Source organism: Podarcis tiliguerta (assembly GCF_965153285.1).
Source record: "Podarcis tiliguerta genome assembly, chromosome: 12".
Taxonomy (NCBI): Eukaryota; Metazoa; Chordata; class Lepidosauria; order Squamata; family Lacertidae; genus Podarcis; species Podarcis tiliguerta.
In genome coordinates this window covers 20,454,214-20,475,491 of record NC_139545.1, presented here as the reverse complement: position 1 = coordinate 20,475,491, position 21,278 = coordinate 20,454,214, and the positions used below count along the sequence as shown (strand labels likewise).

Below are 21,278 nucleotides of genomic sequence, written 5' to 3'. Positions count from 1 at the left end.
CAACCCTCTGTTTGAAGAAGTTCCCTACACTGTGCAAATCCATGTTCTCCTCGGTACTCTTTTCTTGCATTTACTCTTTTTGGCCATGTTCCAGTGGCCACACTAATTCAGGCATCCCTCTACCTGTAGTGACACAGTAATAGCACTAGTCAAAGGAAAACATCAACCAGTGTGGGTGCGATCATGATCACATACATTTACTCTCCAACACTTAATTATCTTGCGCATGCCTATGCTGTTTGGCTGCTTACTTCAAAGGGTAACTTACTGTAGATGCCAATTAAACGGTACGATGGGGCATATTCTGTTACACACACATGCAACAAAACATCAAAGGTATGACGATTGGATTTCGTCCAACACATCAGAATTCCCCAGAAACTGGCTCCCAAACAAGCAAATTCTATGCTTACTTGGACGGGCAAAAAAATAAGAGATTGAAATAATAATTAATGTGTCATGAATGTTTTCAAGTTTATTGTGAATTTCGGAACAAAAAGCTGCGAAGGGTAATGATCATTACATAACAGTTCCCAGTAGGATGCTTTACATGTGAAAGATCTTCCTAGAGCTAGACCAAATGCAGTAATTGGCTTTTAATGACAGTACTGCCTTTAATCATTCATGGCAAACTAATACAGTATCTTTGCCAGACATAGAACTTGCTGTATGGACTTTATTAATTTCTGTACAACTGGGCCCTACAGGGAATATTCCTGTGAATGACTAAAGGTCTTCAGGGACCATTTACTATGTACACAGCTACTTCAGAAATGTGATTATCTAAATATTGCTATAAACTGATTTTTTTTTGGGGGGGGGGAGGTCCTCCTAGCACCTATGCCTATCATGATTCATACAACACTAACAAAATACTGTGCCATTATTGCAAAGAAACGATGGAAATGTAAAATACAGCCAGCACAGAGTATTTAAACAATGATGCCAATCAATAGGCCAGATGGGATTAGTCTTCAGGGGGGTTTTTTGTTTAAAAGTTTTCTAGGCTACCTTTTAGGGTCATGTCTTCACAAGACAGCTTCCAGTAGAGAAAACACAATACATAATTGAAGTAAAAAACAACAACACCACCCAAATAACAAAACACCATAAAACAATAGTAGCACCTGCCAATCATTAAAAAACTGTGTCTGATTATTTCCCAACATATGATGGGGAGGAGGAAGAAGCGTATACCACCATACCATACCATACCATATTTATTTATAGCATCATAGACTTACTGCAAAATACAACTGAAGTAACACCCAAAATACACTTTACCACCTCCCTCAAATACACCTTAACCTCTGGGAAATTGACCACATATTAACCTATGCATGTTGGACTGTTCACAAGTAAATCAGTCCCAATGTTGCACCCCACGAGAACAGCCTGTGGTGTCAGAAGTGAGACAGGCATTAGGTGGAGGCAAGTTGTGTTAGTTTCTGTTATCACTGTGAAGCTGCGTGGAGTCACAGGACTCTGTTTACATTCTAGCAACCTTGCAGTCTCATGGGAGAGGAGATGGGATGCGACTTAGTGGTTTCCTGTTTCCTTTGTTCCTTTGTTCGGTTGCTCTCTGCTTTCATAGAGAGAGGATGTCTTTTCTGTTCTGCGTAGCTAGAACATAAAACTCTTTACAATGTAGCTCATACTGTCTCATCCTTCCCTGTGCTGGGAACTCTGCTGATTGAAGAATGTGCCTTGAAGCTCTTGCTTCTCCATCACACCATTAGAGGAACAGTGAAACAAAATATTGTCTGTGACTGCAAGATCCTGGCTCTTTTCAGTGTCACTGCCATCTACTTCAGGTAGCATGAACAGAAGTGTTTGCTGACTCTGCGTTCAGCCTAGATTATGAGGTGATTGGGGGTGATTCAGGTGAGGTTTCTACAGTCCCAGGTTGGATTGTGTGGTTCACAAGGCATCACAAGGTGGATCAAAGACCGCCTAATTTCCTGAATCACTCTATGGACTTGGGCAGGCATAGGCAAACTCGGCTCTCCAGATGTTTTTTAATTCCCATCATCCCTGACCACTGGTCCTGTTAGCTAGGGATCATGGGAGTTATAGTCCCAAAAACATCTGGAGGGCTGAGTTTGCCTATGCCTGGACTTGGGTGTCGAAAAGAACACAGCAACCTGCCATTTAAAATAGAGTGAACAATGCATCTTGTTTTATTAAAACACACACACACCAAAAAAAAACCCCAAAAAATAACCAACCAAGCTGACTAGGAAAAGGTACTAAGTTCTAGTGGAGAGGAGGTGGAGTGGAGAGAAGTAGAGGGATATTTCATTTTGATGGACAGGTCTGTGTTTTAATCACAGTGAATTATATTCCCAGGGCACTGCAATCACAGTGATTTGTAGGAGGGATGTTTGCAAAATTTAAGAGAGTAGAGACATTCTGCCTTTTCTCCCCCTCTGTTCAGTTGTACAGCTTCTTGTGATTTATTTGCTCCTTTTCATACTAACCCCTTTCTGTTTTTCAACAAACATCTGCTTTAATTGTTACTTTTTATTCCATTTGTTTTAAACTTCTCTTAGATTTTCCATACCTCTTTTGCTGCATGCATTTAGTTCCAACATCTTTTCTCCTGGCTTTATATTACTTGTTCCTCCTGTCTTCCATCGTAGTGTACTTACAGATTCATTACACTGAATACTGGCTGTCCAACATTGTTAGTAAAGTTATTATTAAATTGTTCTCCCTTCACTTTTTAACCACTCAGCTAAGCCTCCTTATCCCTTAAGTAAGCTCCCAGTTGTGTTGGTCATTGATAGCCTACTATGACCCACTTACCTCGGGGCACCTCTCTCATGTTACCAGTTTTCAGACTGAGTGCCCACAAAACACTACAGGTGGTTAAGTGATTTTTATTTCATCCATCCCACAATGTTCTGCCCTCATTTTGAAAGTTGGGGAGCTTTCTCCCCTCAGATGGAGCAGCCATGAAGCCAGGATAGCTCAGTAGACTTTTAATCTCAGGGTTGTAGGTTCAAGTCCTATGTTGGGCAAAAGATTCCTGCATTGCAGGGGTTGGACTACATAACCCTTGTGGTACCTTCCAACTCTACCGTTCTGTGATTCTAAATCATATTCCATTAAAAAAAGCATTCTAAATAAAAAAAAAGTGCTATACTTTTTCGTTTTTTAAGAAACCATTCTAAAGATTCCTTCATGAAAGCCTTTGGGAAGATCTGCCTACAATTTGGCAGGCATAATCCACTGAAGATGGACTTCCGTGCCGACAAATTTCACCCACTTCAGAGATGAAAGATCCCTGCCCCCTTTAGTTGAGTGGGGGACAGAGCTTCAGATAAGCCTGTCCTTGTGAAATGATCACTTTAACTGATATTCTGAAAGGCAGCAAGCTGCTTCATCTCCTCAGAATTGGCAACCATGCTTGCAACTGCATCAAATTCTGGCAGAAACCATACACACATACACACAATCCTGGTTGAATCTTATCTTAATGGAATTTGGCAGACTTAATCCACTCTGGAGGAGCTGCAAATTTGCCTGCAAATTTCATCCACTTATGAGAAGAAGGAAAAGAGCTACAGTCAGTTTTAGGTTCCCCATTATAGTCAATGTGGGAAGGACAGGGTTTTGGCTTTTACAGAACTTCTTCAGATCCAAATAACTAATCAAACTGAAAAATCAGAGCCATTCCAAATTCATTGTTTTATTTATTGTTTTATTTACTAAATATTAGTAAGACAAAGGAGATGGTGTTGGACTTCCGGAGGAAGAGAGGGGAACCTGCCCTGTTGTATATTGGGGGGGGGGGCTGTGTGGATAGAGTCTCCTCCTTTAAATTCCTGGGAGTTTACCTTAGTGAGGACCTCACTTGGAAAATCAACTTAACTCAGGTGGCCCAACAAAGACTCCATTTCCTCAGGGTCTTGCGAAAGAATAATGTTAAACAACAACTGATGAACTCCTTTTGCCGGTCCATAATAGAAAGTGTCCTTTCATATTGTATCACAGTGTGGTATGCTGGCCTGACTGCCATGGATAGAAAGTCTCTGCAGAGGGTGGTGAATACAGCACATGATATCATGGGCTGTCCCTTGAGTCTGCTAGATGACATCGCAAGGGATCGTTGCCTTAGGAGAGCGAGAAAAATTCTCAGGGATGACTCACACCCTGGCCATCACCTGTTTAATCTTCTACCCTCAGGCAGGAGATATAGAAGTATATTCAGCCGTACCATCAGGCTAAAAAATAGCTTCTATCCGTGAGCTGTTGAATGGAAAATAACATAGCAAAATTGACTTGCGAGGTAGTGTGTTGTTTGATAAGAGACTGAGTGTTTGGGCGGGAAGGGAGGCTCATTTAATTTCATTGTACACAGGTTGTACAATGACAATAAAGGTATTGTTTGTTTATTTATGTATTTATTTTCATTAATATACTGCCTTTCATCACAATATCAGCATCACTATTGATGCCAATATTAGGTGAATCTTGTGGCTGTTGCACATTCCTTGTATTTATACAATTTTTGTATACATATATATTTTAAAGCATGTGTGTGTCCAGTACTGTGTGAACAGTATACACCTTTGAAGAAGCTGATGTTGAGTGATGTCTCCTGAAATCCTACATAACAACTTGTTTCCAAAAATTTGCTCTAAAAACTATGTTAGGTGCCCATTAAATGCCAAAAATTATCAGGGAGACAAATGAAATCAGGCAATATGTGGTTTCTATAAGAAGCAGAATTGGACCCAATGCTTCTAAAGTCCTATACATTCAGTTTATATATATATATATATATATATATATATATATATATATACACACACACACACACACACACCCTGAGAAACAGAGAGCAGAGTGAATTAAAGCAACAGAAATCTGAACTGACATTTAAAGAAAGAAGATACTATCTCTCTTCTTAGCGAAAGAAAAAAATACAAAATGTGATAGTTAGCAAGGGTGAATAATGAAAAGATAGCATAAGGCTTTGATTCTGTGCTTGTATCCGAGATCTGTTCAGTCACAAACTCCTAATCCATTTCAAACTCAACAAAAGTTCTCCTTCAATTAAAAACCTATTGATAACCTATTTATCTAGCAGAACCATGCTGCTTCTGTTGCAACATGTTTGCCACTCTTCAGTCTCCTTGTAATTAATAAGGTTCAATATGGTAAGGGGCTTAAATAGCATCCTTCCATTCTCTCTGCCCACTATGAAGTAGAAGCCACACAGCACCTATAACAGTTCAATCAGCCGTAGGAACATTCAGCCAAAAGGCCTAAATGGTGCCTAAAAGACTGGACACGTTTGTGAGCTGTTGGGCAAGAGAGGCAAGAGCGAGAAAATCCTTGGCTCTGATTGGTTCATTCCAAAGGTGATCTGAAGAGGCAGGCAGGGCTTGATCCCTATTTAAGGCAGTCTCTCTGTTTGCAGCATCACCTGACCTCCCTCCCTGTCTCCCAGTGCGCTTCAGGATCACAACTAGGGAGCAATGTAGGAATTTTTCTGAAGAAAGTACTTCATTTTGTCTGTCCTGAATCCACAGATGCCCTGGTTATTTCATTGGATGAGCCCAGGTTTTAGAATTCTGAGTGATGAATAAACATTTCTACCTGCTTTTTCAACACCATGACTCAAAGGTGGAAAAAAATGCATGGCACAAAGTTTCAAAGGTTTTGGTATACATCTGTAAGTACTCTATGTGGTGCACATGAATGGCACCACAGGGGAAATGTTGGGACGCAGAATGGATTGTATGTCCCTCACATAAAACATAGGTTTGTATTTCATATCATGGAAGCATTTCCTTCAATATTCCATTCTGAACAAGTTTCACTACTGAAAATGCACTCTATTGCTCTTCCTCCTCCTCCTCTGCTCTTCCCCAAAGCATCCTTCAAATATAACGTATTAGATCATTTTATCATGTTTTTCAATCAGCTGGGAAAGAAATCTGATTGTCCATGCCTTGGAATTCTATGTAGCTTATGACTGAAGGTGAATTGCACTTTGGTTGCCTGCATGCGAAGCCAAAGACCAGCAACAATGCAAACAAGCAAAATTTATTGTGAAACCCCAGGGATCAGTTTGCAGCATTTCTAATGCTGTTAAGAGCATACAGTTTCCTGGAGAGACAAACTCATCTGAACTGCAAAGGAGGTTCAGTACAGCAATAAAACCATCAAGGATTTATTCAACACAAAAAATTGGACTGAACCAGCCCCCCCATGACCTTTTCATAATCAAACCGCAATAATAGTGTAAACAGGGCCAAGAGGCTGGGGGAGCTCTGGCAAAATAAACATGTTTCTGTTTTTCTGTTTCAACATAAAACATTAGAACTGAAGATTCCTAACATGTCATGCAGGCTCTGTTTGTGTAGTCTACTCTATGGTGTCAGACTGCACTTTCCATAATTATTACTGTGTTTACAAATGCAAGGATGTGGGGTCAATCAGATCCCTTGTCTGCTACAACCAGTTAGCTAAGAATGGGTTTATAGCCTGTTGTGAAATATTTTAAAGTACAGTGGTACCTCGGGTTAAGTACTTAATTCGTTCCGGAGGTCCCTACTTAACCTGAAACTGTTCTTAACCTGAAGCGCTACTTTAGCTAATGGGGCCTCCTGCTGCTGCCGCGCCGCCGGAGCACAATTTCTGTTCTTATCCTGAAGCAAAGTTCTTAACCTGAAGCACTATTTCTGGGTTAGCGGAGTCTGTAATCTGAAGCATCTGTAACCCGAGGTACCACTGTAGTAACATGTTAGGTTTTACTTTTGGAAAACAAAAACAAAACAGCTGCCCTCCACAGGGCAGTGTGGGAATTCGGTATATGTGCAACATATATAGGTTGTGCTTTTCAGTATAGAGAGATTTTGGAACTGGACAGGAAACTATGCTGCTCTGAGCATCCTATTATAATTCTGCAGAATGGCGCTATCAGTGTCAGTCTCAGCACAGCACGCTGTCATTATGTGGATCTTCCCATCCCATTCTCACCAGGCATATGCTGCTCACATATTCTCACAGGTTAGCCCAAATAACGAATCCAGAATCTAATGAACATTTACACAACCAAGAAGCTTTTTTCAAAGTAGAGTTTTAGAAAAGTAGTGCACAATGGCTATGGTGCCACAAGAACTGGTATAAGCTACTGTAATTTTGCTAGAATTGTCACCCAAGTTTTCAATATCCATCATATAGCTCCACTTTACTTCTTCTGTTGTTAGTGAGAACAACCCATGGTCACACTATGGTTTCATATCATGCTGTGATATGATATGAATATCGCAAGCTGAGATATCCCAAGGAGAACAGTGGCTAGTTTCAAATAGAGCCTTGCAGGAAGAAGAGAGGAAGGAAGGGGAAGTGTGTGAGCTCTAGGCTTGACACAGCTCATGCATATATTGAAGGGACGATTGCTTACCTGTGGCCCTCAACATGCTGCTGGACTATAACTCCCATCAGCCCTAACCAGCATGGCCAATGGTCAGAGACGCTGGGATTTGTGGTCTAGCAACATCTTGGAAAACCATGGTTTCCTATTATGCCTGAATGTAACCATGATTTCAAGTACTCCATAACTTCAGGATCAGACTATGTTTTACCAGGGCTTTTTTTTTCTCTTAGGTGGGCGCCATTGCCATCATAAGAGAACAAGGGAAGCATTCTTGGTGAGTTGCGGTACCTCTTTTTCTAGAAAAACAGCACTGTGTTTTACTAACATAGGTAGCTAAAAAAGTAATTTGGGGTTTTCTTTCTTTAAGTAAAGGTATGGGAGGGATCAGATTTGCAATGCAAGCAACTGGAGGGGGGGTAATCCCTACTGGTGAAATAGGACCTTCCTCCCACCCTGACCAGGTCTCATTGTAGCAGTGGAGGAGCTTGGGGTCTCAAATGTCAACAACACAGTGGACAACACCAAAATTCACCCCCACCTCTCACACTCCATTCTAAATAATAGTTGTAGCACCTCCGAGGTTCCACAGCAGTCACACTTTCCTAATTCTGCCACTGATTGCAATGTGATGGAGGGGTATTTTTTGCAGGGAGATCAGCTTGAGAAAGATAGATTAAGCCTACCCTCCCCACATGCTGTGGCCTAGCAGTCTGAACAGGTCTTCAGATCATTCCAACTGGAGCATCTTAAATTATTGAGAAGGCACTAGCTCAGGGGTAGATCATATACGCAGCATTCAGAAGAACCCAGATTGATTATCTCACATCCAACAACCAGAAAATTACAATTAGAGAACACGCGACGTACTAAGAAATGTACAACTTGCTGTTGCATTAATGCTCCTTGAACAGCATGAACATATTGCTAATGGTGGTCAATTACTATACAAATACCCTGTAATTGCACTTGTTAAAAGCTGGACATGGTATGCTGCCATGGAGGGAGGGGCACAAAAATGAGAAATGACTGGTACACGATGCAGGTTAATTGTTAAGAAAGAAAGAGTATCTGGCTTCTCTTCTCATCGACAGCACTTACATTGATGCAAACAAGGGAAAAACCCAGATCTTCAAACCAGCATGCTGAAAGTCTCGTATTTCTATAATTATGCTTTTGCTGTCTAAGATTAATCAGGCAAGTTAATGATGCAAAAAATTACATTTATAATCCAGTCTGAATACAGCTGTACAGCAAGCTAAGATCTAAGTGCTATTAAGGTAAATGGAATTAATGGGCTGTCCCTGGCAATCTTTCTATCTATCACTTACTAATTAACATTATTCTGTAAAGAATAATTTGTGGTGAGAAAAATATACAAACCCAACTAGGCCAAATTTGCAATGGACAGTGTTGTTAATGGCTTGTCCTACAGGTTGGTACCAGATGGTACACTGGGTTTAGTTTGTCAGTTTACAAGAAACTGTCATCTGGGACTGAAATTGGAGAAAAAACTTTATTATGGAGTCAAGTGATCTCCACCACAGACGAACTTGGAGATAACGTCCACTTCAGCTAATAACCAAAGTGTCAAGTAGGAGATGGTGGGAAAAGTAATCTTAGATGTATGCTTGCTATAGTTGGGATCTTATCTTGTTCTCCATCACAATATTCAAGGGGAGCCTCGGGTTGTGTTGGCTTGTTCAATTTCTCCACTTTTTTGATCTCATCACTGTGGGGAGATATCAACATCTGAATCAGGATGTCCCAATTCAGGAGGTTTTAAAAGCTGACTTAATGCAGGTATTTTTCAGGCCCAAGAGCTGGTCTGGATTTTTCATAAAAGTGTTGTGGGCAGCACAAAATATCAGTTTCACAGAAGAAAAACTGGTGGTGCTCAGAACCCCCCCCCCTCAAAGAACAGGCAAAACACAACCCACAACTAAAACAGACACACACATCCCTCAAAAAAAAACACCTAGATACCCAAGTAAAATGCAATTCACTAGTTTATGAAACACTGGTTTTTCTTCAGAACAGAATCCAAGATTACTGAGATTCAAACAATCCTAATAATACACAAGATACAAATCCCTCTTTAGATCAATCCTCTGTTCTTTTGCAGGCCTGGAAGATATCTCCATTCAGACATTTATGATTATCTGCATTAAGAGGAGTACAAGTGCAGAGAAGGAATTCCAAAACCAAGGTCCCACGAGCTCCCCACTGCTTTGGTACACAGTCTTGTGTAAGCACATTGTTTTGCACAGGGGAGGGACTGTATTGCAGCCAAGGTTATTTTCATTAGACATATTTCTTCTTTTCTTCATGCATGGGAAATGGTAGCATAGAGAATAGAAACATTCCAGAGTAATTAAAATCTGAAATGAATTATTCAATTCGATTAAAAATGAAAGGAATTATTTAAATGGTTAGGCGCATTGTCTTATATTTTAGCGACACTGTCTTTGCATTTAAATTTCAAATATTCGTTGAGTAGAGGCACTGTTGCCAGTTTATAAATTAAAATTCTATTTTTTAAAAATATTAATGTACTTTTCTAACTTTATCCTTAAGTTGCCTTTGGGTAAATAAATGAGTAAAGAATCTATGATACTGCCAAAAGAGTCAAGCAAAGAAAAAAGAATTACATTGGCTTGGATTGCACGCCCTGCTAAGCAACAACATGAAAGTATTGCGCTCTTGGAAAGGAGATCAGTGTTTTACTCCTCCACTGTCATATTGTTCCTTTGTTGTGCTGTTCTAAGATGAACCATGCTTTGGCTTATTGGTTAGCCTGCAGAAAGCTGAAGTGTGAGTTTGGATTTGGATAACACACACAGCCAAACTATGGCTGAGCTCATTATAGCAAAACAGCAAAATGGCAGAGGAGGAGCAAAACAGCTGTGATCTCTCCTGGAGCTCGTATGGTCCCATTCACACAATAAGCCATGGTTTGGCTGCCCGTTGACACAATATAAAAGGTAAAGAGACCCCTGACCATTAGGTCCAGTCATGGCCAACTCTGGGGTTGCAGCGCTCATCTCGCTTTATTGGCCGAGGGAGCCGGCGTACAGCTTCCAGGTCATGTGGCCAGCATGACTAATCCGCTTCTGGTGAACCAGAGCAACGCATGGAAACGCCGTTTACCTTCCCGCCGGAGCGGTACCTATTTATCAACTTGCACTTGACATGCTTTCGAACTGCTAGGTTGGCAGGAGCAGGGACCAAGCAACAGCAGCTCACCCCATCACAGGGATTCGAACCGCCGACCTTCTGATCGGCAAGTCCTAGGCTCTGTGGTTTAACCCACAGCGCTACCCGCGTCACAATATAGAGCAGTTCTTATAGCTCTGCGTAGCTTACATGACAAATAAGGGACATTTATGACATTTTTTTGGGACATTTTTTTCTTCGTACTTTATGTGCATCTTTTAAATGAGGCATTCGGTTTATCAGCTGAATTGCCTGATTACTTTCATGCTTATTAGAATATATTCAAGGGCAAGTGCCACAGTTTATGGATTCAGAAGGTTCTGCATGCTATGTTCATTGCCTCCAGTTAGATGGACCTGTGCAGATAAGGGAACAGCTGGTCGGAGTACACAATACAGGGCGAGACGAACCAATAGGGATGAAGCTTCATAGAGAGGAGAAAAGGCGGCCTGGCTTCAATTGTCAGGAATGATGGGAATTGTAGTCCAAAGCATGTGGAAAAAACCAAGTTGGGGAAAGGCAGCCCTGTTCTACCCTGTGGAACTAGAGCAACTATAGCCGAAGAGTCATTATCTGTCATTAGTTTTCAGCATTTTATTTCCCAATATCAAGGAAATTCTAATTGGATCAATTTTACCCAACCTTCATTAAATCATGGGAACATTTCTCCAAAAGGTATGCGACCTACATAATTTTAGATTGGTTGCCTCCCAGTTTTCTTTCAGAAATAGCAGTGGATGTTCTCAACTCTGCACAGTGACATCACTTGGTGCTAATCCTGACCACCTCCTTCTGTGTAAACTTTCCCTCCCCAAAAACTGGGCTTTTGCCTATTTAATTGAAGCACGCAACAAGCATATGTTCTGCTCAAGTAACCGTGAGAAGTTCAAAGTATCATATCTAAACAGTCTGCAGTCTCTCAATGCCTTCAAGGCACCACACTCCTGGAAATGACTCTTTAATTTGAAGCCGACATAAAACTTTAATTTATTGAAAAGTGCTGCTGCTTTTTGATGGGGAGGCAATTTCTGTGTACCCAGTAGAGAATGATGTCAAGACTTAATTAAAAGCAGCAATTCACATATGAACACCGTCCCTGCTTAGATTTGACCCGTGTTCTAGCTGCAGGAAAAAGAAAGGATGAAACACCAGTTATTGCATGCAGCACTTACACCAGGCATGGGCAAACTCCGGCCCTCCAGATGTTTGGGACTACAATTCCCATCACCCCTAGCTAACAGGACCAGTGTTAAGGGGTGATGGGAATTGTAGTCCCAAACATCTGGAGGGCTGGAGTTTGCCTAGGCCTGACTTACACCATGATCAAATCCTACGGTACAGGTATGTCTAAAGAACAAAAAGTGTCTTTTAGGTGTGAGACTTCTTCCATACTAATACTGCAGCACAGCTAGACAACTGTTTTGCATCCATCTTCTCCTCTCCAGCATTTTTGCAGGCCTGGGCAAGTAATCTAATTAGAACTGAGTTGCATAGAAATGTCCCAGAACGCTCCCCCCCCCCCCCAGATAAGGAGAGAATCTATATTTTTTTCTTTTTGTCCCCCCTCAAGATAAAAAAAAGTAAGTTTGCATAAGTAAGTTCTCTGAAAGTTCTCCATCCTCTTTTGTGTTCGATGTCACCCCCCACAGACCCCCGGCACCTTTGCACCAGGGCATCATGGAGGATCCAAAAATCGTGGCCAGCCTCCCAATGCAGTTGCTGCTGTTACCACTTGGAGCAGCAGCAATTTTAAAAGCACAAAACAAAACCTTTTTAAAAAACGTTTAAATTTTATACCTTATGCATTTAAATTTAGATGCAAGGTCCCTGCTCCTGCCAACCTAGCAGTTCGAAAGCACGTCAAAGTGCAAGTAGATAAATAGGTACTGCTCCGGCGGGCAGGTAAACGGCGTTTCCGTGCGCTGCTCTGGTTCGCCAGAAGCGGCTTAGTCATGCTGGCCACATGAACCGGAAGCTGTCTGCAGCCAAACACCGGCTCCCTCGTCCAGTAAAGTGTACAGGAACAAATGCTGGAGAAGGATTGCCTACTATGGGAATAAGCCAAAATCTTCATCAAATATGTCTGTTTTGAGGGAGGATAATATAGTCTTGCCTTTCCTTGAAAAAGGCAGGCTCAGGCTGTGTGTGCAAAAATCACCTAGCAGACTATGTAGCATATTACGTATGTGTGTGTGGCGTCACACCACTGCTGTCGCAGTGAGATCAAACACGGGGAAAGTTTCCAATCCTTCTTACACCATGGCACACAGGTGTGAAATCTTTTCACCCTTCCTTGCCCTCACCATGGATGTTTTGGGTACTTGGATCACATAAAATGTAGTAATTTCTAAGGTGGCTATTGCGGCAAAGTGATTTTTTCTTGGCAGGGGCACCAATACAGTTCTTTGCCAAGGTACACCTTTGGTTCAAGATGTCAAAAAATGAGCTAATTCCAGTTCACATTGACCTCTTTGCAAAATGAACTAGTTTGGTATGCATTCAGTTCCCACTCCGTCCAAACGAACCTTGGCAATTTCCCTCCTAGCATTCAGAAAGTTACAGTGAGCTTTGTAGGACTGGAGTTATGAAAAGAATGCATTGACCAGTTTTAAAGCTCTAAGATGAGATCCCTAAACAACAAATTGCTTTAGCTAATAGAACAGAAGTTTTCACTGCCTAATTTCTAAGCACATAAAGATGAAAACAGTAATATTTTAGTGAAGGGGTAAAAAGACTACAGCGAGTGGAATCCAAACATTCCTTTCCTCTGATGAATGGAATCTTTCCATCAAAGGACGACTCCTGTCAGAGAAAGGGAACCTCTGAACCCAACCCTCTGTTTACACAGTTTGTGGGAGAACAGCTATCTAAAGTTAAAACCTCTCATTTAGAACTTCGTTTAAAATGTTCTATTTGTAAACATCTACTTTTGCAGCCAACAATTAAACCATATAGAGGAGCACATAAATAAAAGACAATCAGCTTCCTGCTACAATAGAAAGGCAAATATATATGTTCTAGGCAAAACTAAAGACGTGAACGTCTAGGCTGTTTTCTGCAAGAACAATAGAAATAAGAAAGCAGCTAATTCCTACCCAACCTCTAACTCTCAGTGTTCGTACTCAACTTCCAACTCCCCAATTTGGAAAAGCACCCCCCCCCGTCTCTTTATTCAAAATTATAAAATTGTATTTCTTCAAGAAGCATTGTTCAAGCATCTGTTTCTCTTGCCTTGCACCTTCCAAAGAAACAGCTGAAAGCCTAAAATGAGAAGTATTGCATCACTTTTTTTCTATTAAGATGAGTGTGATGCCCCTATACATATGGATTAGATATTAAATCATATCCGCAAGTATCAGGAAAATATTAGTGTGGCAGAAATTAGTAGAACAATATAGACAGGACACTAATGTACTTAATTATAACTTTTTATACGAAGGAACGAACCATACATGACACTAAATGCAGTGCTGCCAATCCCTGATTATTTAACAATAAACATATGGAGAGGAGGCTGATTTAATCAGCACACTGGGAAAGGAGGTTCTAACTCCTCTTTTCCCAGGCTGTACTGCTATGAGTCTGAATAAAGATCTCATCATTGCTTACAAGAAAGAGCCACTCTTGTGCTTTTGGGCAGAAGCTTGGCAATTTTTACTGTTTGGTTTCTGGAAGAATATCACATGAAACAAGCTACCAACTTTCAAATTCATAATTAAATCCTAATCAGATAGATATTTTCAAAGACCAAATAAATACTATTAATATTCACCTGTTAATTACAGGCAATTGCTTAGTACAACTGCATGTCTACTGGGAAATTCTACATACCATTGCATGTCAATTGTCACTGCACAGCATCTGTTAGGTAAAGGTAAAGGGACCCCTGTCCCCCTCGGCCGCCGTGGAAGCTCACGGGTTCCCGCCAAAACCCATCTATTCAAATGGGCCAATCCACGGCAGCCCTAGAGGGGTGAGGCTGGGCAAGCAGACCTGAGAGAGGCAGGTCCGCCTGTCATCTATTTAGCCCAGCTGACCCCAAGCACAGCACACAGTTGACCGGGAGTGTCATCTGCATAGGGCTAGTGTGCCATAGAGCTTCTCTCAGTGTTTGGGGGTCACCTGCATAAACCTGTGTTTTGTGATGGATCCACCCCCAAATAGGCCCTGTCATGCCTCAGTCCTCCAGCAGGAAGACTGAGAGGGATACACACCCAATGCCTATGCCAGGAGTGCCCAAACCTTTTTCAAAGAGGACCAGATTTGATGAAGTGAACATGCATGAGGGCTGTCCAAAGTTGTTGACCTTTTCTTATGATTGAAGTTGTTTTAGGAGGTAGACTGCCACAGGGGCTGGATTAAACCAACCGGCAGGCCGGATTAGACCCCTGAAACGCACTTTGGACATGCCTGGCCTATGCCAAGGCTTCCTACATCTGGAATCAATAAAGTTGTGGCCATTTCAAATCCCAGACAGTTGTCACGTCCATTCATTTACCACTCTATAGTCGGCCGTGCTGGGTTTGGGGGCTGTGCGGCTGGGCATGCAATTTGAATTGGCTGCAAATGCATGAACTATTTCCAGTACTGAATTTCAGTAACAAATTGCACCAAATGTATCCTGTCTGTATCCACATAATACAAATCCCTGACCGTAACAAATTATGTGTATGAATTATTTGGGCAAAACATTTCACACCTCCACACGCTCTTCTCCTGCATGCACAATTTTGTTTTGTTTTGTTTTAACTGGCAGATGTGAAGAGAGGGCTGGTGGCACTCAACTTGCCTGTTTCATTTCCCCTGCTGTAGTACCTCCTAGTAAGACATACTAAACACTCCCCCCCCCAAGTCAGCAGTTCTGCTGTGTAAAAGATAAAGGGACCCCTGACCATTAGGTCCAGTCGTGACAGACTCTGGGGTTGCAGCGCTCATCTCGCTTTATTGGCCGAGGGAGCCAGCGTACAGCTTCCGGGTCATGTGGCCAGCATGACTAAGCCGCTTCTGGCAAACCAGAGCAGCACACGAAAATGCCGTTTACCTTCCCGCCAGAGTGGTACCTATTTATCTACTTGCACTTTGACATGCTTTTGAACTGCTAGGTTTGCAGGAGCTGGGACTGAGCAACAGGAGCTCACCCCGTCGTGGGGATTCGAACCGCCGACCATCTGATTGGCAAGTCCTAGGCTCAGTGGTTTAACCCACAGCGCCACCCGCGTCCCTTCTGCTATGTACAAGGGTGCTATAAAGTACACAGAGTGCTAAGCATAACCAAGAGCTATTTCATTAGCTTCAGTGTTAGGGACAAGGCCACAGGAGCAATTCCCAAGTCTATTTCAGTTTTTTAAAGTTCTCTCCTCTTGCTATTTTGCAGCCAGTTATAATGTTATGCTTAAGGCAACGGAAAGAACCTCCCATTGGTTCCCATGAGTTTTCAGTTCTGGCTTTTCAGAGCTTCTCTCATGCTTTGACTTGTCACTACAATATTTTAAATTAATATTTAAAAAGGTGTTGGATATCTGTTTCAAAAATAGACAAAGTTGCTCAGAGGGAAGGCCATATACATGGAAGAGCAAGCTTTGCCAGTAGCTTAGCTATAAGCGACACTGATGAAATCAGGCAGCTGTAGCCATCAGCTCTGGTATACTTAGACTTCTGGGATTATGCTTTCCAAGTCATGGGAGCGTTCCTGCAATTTGCTCTAAAACTATAACATGTAAATCCATGTCTGGGTGTTACAATAAACCATAGTTTACCATCCTGATCTTCCCCATTCCAGGGGATCATGTCCTCCTCTTCTCTCTCCTCTTCTAATATAGCCATGGGGGTGTTCTTTTTGGATTTATCACAGCTTGCCATATCAACTGAACCAGAAAAGCTTATACCCAGAACAAACTTAGTTGCTACTGGACAATTTTTAAAATATATATATATTTATTTCGATTGCCTCAGACCAACACGGCTACCTACCTGAACAAAAAAACCTGGTTCTTATTGACCATGATTTGGTTGAAAAAGAGAGCTTTGAATCCTGGTTTACGAGACTGCCTTGCTTCAATAAACCATAGGTAAGTGCTTGGACACGATATGAAACTGATTAGCTCAAACTCAGAAGATTAAGCTTCTTATCACCTCTTTGCAGTTGTGCCTGCAGAGGAGGAGGAGGGGCATGAGTCTGCAGTGAGACTACACTCATTCCCATCACAATAAACCATGGTGATTAAAGCTATTAATTTATGGGAAAGCCCTTCCCAGAACCTCAACACACACAAGTCTTTCTTATGGGCAATACTTCCTTGCAGTATTATAGTTACAATGGCAATCTATAACTGGTGACTTATGCAAGCTACAGCTACAAAATAAAGCACCCTTAACAGTGTAATTCTCAGAATGAGGTTCCATCGAGTCCCTGGTTCAGGACTGCAGACTATGTTAATTTTGAGGAATCCCCCTACACAAAGTGAAACATCCACACGGTAACTGGTGCTTCATATTATGGCTCCCACATGGAATCAACATGCTGAAGTTTCCAGTTGATCTCCAAATAGAAGGTTATTTTGAGGGGGCTGCTGCCATTTTTAGCATATTACGGATAAAAAGACTTAAAAAACAGTGTGTATTCTCATATTGAATTACTCTATACAGTATTATATTACTATAATTATATACTCTACATCATATTACTATATTACTCTATATTGCTTCTCATATTTATTATTTGCAAAAATGCTTGCTCCATATTTTTTTAAAATTGAAGATTAAGTACAACCGTTTTATAAAATCAAGGATGATGGGAAAAGCCTATACTGTAAAAACATTATAAAACATTATTCTACTGTTTTGCAAAACTGACATAGGCACGGATGGTACCAGCTCTTTGGGAAGGCCTGTCTGTCTGAATAATAAAAAAAGACCTTCAACAGGCTTTGAAGGGTTGCCACAGGCACTTTACCATTAGTCTTGTTTAGACCAACTGGTACTGAACACATGATCAAGCATGAGGTGCTCAGTGTTAAAGACAGAGTTCAGGTCTCACCGATTACCATATTGTAATTCAAAGGAATTTCTCTTGCACATCACATGGACAAGTGGCCCTGAATATTAGCCTTTCCTTTAACCCACTGGATAAATTTATTGGCCCTTCTTGCTTCGAGAGTCTATACAGTGGTGCCTCTGGTTGAGAACTAAATTCGTTCTGGAGGTCCATTCTTAACTTGAAACTGTTCTTAACCTGAGGTACCACTTTAGCTAATGGGACCTCCCCCCACTGCCGCCGCACGATTTCTGTTCTCATCCTGAAGCAAAGTTCTTAACCCGAGGTACTATTTCTGGGTTAGCGGAGTCTGTAACTTGAAGCGTCTGTAACCCGAGGTACCACTGTAATCCCGCTATAATCCCAATGTTCCTCAGATTCTTTTGCAGCTAATTTTGTCTAATAAAAGGAATGCTTCCTCTTACCTATTCCAAACCATAAATTTAGGCTGTCCTGAATTTCATCAGTGTCCCAAATTCTAGAGTTTTGAGGGTGAAAGAATAAGATACTTTCAGCCATTCTCTTTACATATCATTAATTATTTGGTAATATAAAGATCTGATAGGTGTCACATCATCCCTGAATATGTTTTATGATTCTTTCCCTTTCGTTTCTGACCTACATTGGCCTTTTAGTTCAGCTATTTTGACACAGATTAGTGCAGCACATAAAACCTGGCTGTGGCTATTTCTTCCCACACTGAATAAATCACTCTAAAGCAGGGTATAAATATATATTAGCAGTAAATTGTCAGGAGATGATATCCTGTTAAAAAGGTAGCTTGCTCTAGAGTATTCAGCTAAAAGCAGGCATGCAGAGTCTGCTAAGCTCCAGCTTCCTCTGATTATAGCAGTGCTGCTTTCAACAAGGCAAAAAAACTCCATTACTTATAGGACTGTAGAGACTAAGGCTGTTGAAATATCTGCATAAGTATGTCTTAACCCTAGGCTCCTCATGCAGACCAAGTGCCATCAAAGACAATGGAAGAGGACCAATAATTTCCTCCACTTCAATTGACAGATAAGCAGGTTTATTGATCGGGTGCTTGATTTCTTTATGTAGACAATAATTAATTTGAGGAATTCATTTCCACAGGAAGTTGTGATGGCCACAGCGAGCTTTAAAAAGGTTCAGACAAGTTCATGGAAAATGGGTCTGTCAATGACTATTTAATAGCTACAAATAGAACAACATTGTTCAGAGGAAGCAGACTTACTTCTCCAATCAGCAGACTTCCAAAATTAGTCCCTACCTCTTTTGAATCTTCTCTACAGAGAGCCAGCCCTGGCATTTTTTTGGACAAAACTGAGCTGCAGAACTGTGGCCAAGAGATGTGCATGTTCTTGTTCTGAAACTATATAGAAAAGGGAAGAAAAGTTGGAACACAAATTCCTGGAACTCTGAAATACAGTGAATGAAAAATAAAAATCCGTATCATGAGAATGCCTGTTTCCTCCATCTAATTGTAATCTAAAGAGCTGGAAAAGGGGATGTACTTTCTGATGAAATGTTGTGCATTCATTAATAAAGCGTATACGTTGTATGGTATTTCCATAATCCTTTCTTCAATGATAAACTGCACACCAGTTTATTTCCTCTAATAAATCCCATTCTGTAGTTCCTTACTTGATGTGCTAACTTCTAAGTCTACAAAATATTCCTTGTCTTAAAAGGATTTCATTCTCTGAAAGACACTTTAACAAAGCTTTGTTTAGACAACAACATATGAGGAAAAAACACATCTCTCTCTGTTTTAAATGCATTTATGGGAAAATGTCAGAAGCATCCCATTTATCTCCCAGTTTGTAATGCTTGTTGTGGAAGAGTAACTTTAATTCAAGAGTTACTCAACTCTATTACATGACAGTGAATAGGCCCTGTCATTCTCCTAATCTAATCCTGCGGGGTGGGGGTGGAGGAGAGAGAGAAATATTTGCAAGGCAGATGGCAGAGGTGATGCTTTTTGACATTATGACTGCAAGACTTTGTGTCCATATTGCCTTTGCATATTTATTGTACTATATTTGAATACAACTTAAGGACTCTACTGTATGATTCTTTAAGAAAGGTATTGTACTTTGATGCAAATATGATTAACAATCTCCCACTATAAAAAGACAAACATAGCTGGTTTATAGCTAGCTTAAAATTAAGTAGAGATCACAATGGAAACTCTACTACTATAAAGTACCATACAGCATAACACAGATTTATGTGTTGACAAGTCAACCAATATGAATGTTTTAATGCAGTTATATAAATATAGCAGATTCCTTTTGAACATTATATAGTCACATGTTCATTTATATTTGTTTCTTTGAATTTTGAATGCATTCTCAGTGTCATTTTTAACTATCTGTGGCTAATACTATATCCATTAGAGAAGCCCTTACTGTTGAATTATGGCATTTCAACAAGTTAAGCCTTCATGTTTTAACCATAAGCATGTAGATTATGCTCACAAATGGAAAAACAAAGTCCACACCCTCAATATTGGATTGCATATTTTTCTAACAGAGTAAAATATATTAGCATTTATTTATTACATACAATCTGTTCAGCATCTACCATTCAGGTTCTTGAAATGCTGAACTATTAATCCATCTGTGTCTTGGATATGATGGGCAAGAACACAGAGAATGTGAATAGATGGTCAATGTGAAATGGGGAATAAGTACTAAAAGTCGATAGGGCTGAGGCAAAATGGATATGGGAAAAGATTGCTTTTCCTGAACATTTTATCACTCCCATGCAAAGCATGCATCCATTCTGGGCATTTTGAGGTATTCATGAAAGGAGCAAAACTGTTCATAGGCTGTTCACAGTTGAGTGGGATACATGCAGCCCTTTCAATGCCAACAAAAGACTGTGAACAAACAACATTCACTCTCTTGCTCAGTTGAAACAGTCTCTCGTTTCAGTTGGCAGGCCTGACTTTTCTGAAACAGAGGTCTCAGACACTCCAAGTGCCCCTATTTTCCAGGGACAGCCCCGGATTTATAGAAATCATCCCAGTTTCTGATTTGATCCCAGAATGTCCCGATTTTCCTTAGGACGTCCCGATTTTCATTGGAGAAATGTTGGAGCCTATGGAGTTATGCGACCCTGAGCCAAGGAGATAGGCAGCCTTGTATAGGGAAGTTTTTAATGGAAGCCTCCCAGAGTGGCTGGGGCAACCCAATCAAATGGGTGGAGTATAAGATACTCCACCACAATAAGTAGAAGAAGAGGAGGAGGACATCCCTAGTTTCATGGGAGAAATGTTGGAGGTTTGTGTACTACAAATACATGCAGCATTGTATTTTAGGTCCTGCTCTTAGTAAGAACAATCTGCATTTTTATAACTTCCACTTTTACACAGTTGGAGACTGTGATACTTAGAGGGCTTTGTTAGCACAACCTCCATTTGCTCGAATGAGTGTTTGCCTTGCTGAGGAAGATTAAAAGCAGTAATCTTAGCAATAGGCTAAATAACATTTTCAAAGTGAGCCACCAAGTTCTCTGCTCCCTAAAATCCCACTGGTTTTCATCATTGCTCATAACTGCTAGGCACTTACACACTTTGAACATTTTGCTCTGTGCTGTTTACTAGGGATTTCCTACTTATTTCTTTGGGTGCTTTCCTTTTTTCAAAAG

General features: G+C 40.9%; 1 protein-coding gene and 1 long non-coding RNA gene across 18 annotated transcripts in view; one reads left to right on the top strand and one right to left on the bottom strand.

Moving 5' to 3' along the window:
• ZNF385D (zinc finger protein 385D) overlaps positions 1-21,278 on the bottom strand; it is a 547,534-nt gene that overhangs the window by 93,876 nt on the left and 432,380 nt on the right. For 10 of the 15 annotated variants that reach the window (XM_083404986.1, XM_083404996.1, XM_083404995.1 and 7 more), the window contains one exon: positions 18,859-18,996. The exons of 3 other annotated variants lie outside the window; for them this stretch is intronic. In XM_083404986.1, the coding sequence (XP_083261112.1) occupies positions 18,859-18,996 (138 nt within the window). The remainder of the gene's footprint in view (positions 1-18,858; positions 18,997-21,278) is intronic. 2 more of the 15 variants (XM_083404999.1, XM_083404994.1) reach the window with 1 other exon arrangement.
• LOC310660500 overlaps positions 1-21,278 on the top strand; it is a 133,648-nt gene that overhangs the window by 109,427 nt on the left and 2,943 nt on the right. For 2 of the 3 annotated variants that reach the window (XR_014503443.1, XR_014503444.1), the window contains exons 3-4: positions 7,627-7,670; positions 9,519-9,992. This is a non-coding gene — a long non-coding RNA (uncharacterized lncRNA). Of the gene's footprint in view, positions 1-7,626; positions 7,671-9,518; positions 9,993-21,278 lie in introns of those variants that run through there. The other variant, XR_014503442.1, reaches the window with a different exon arrangement.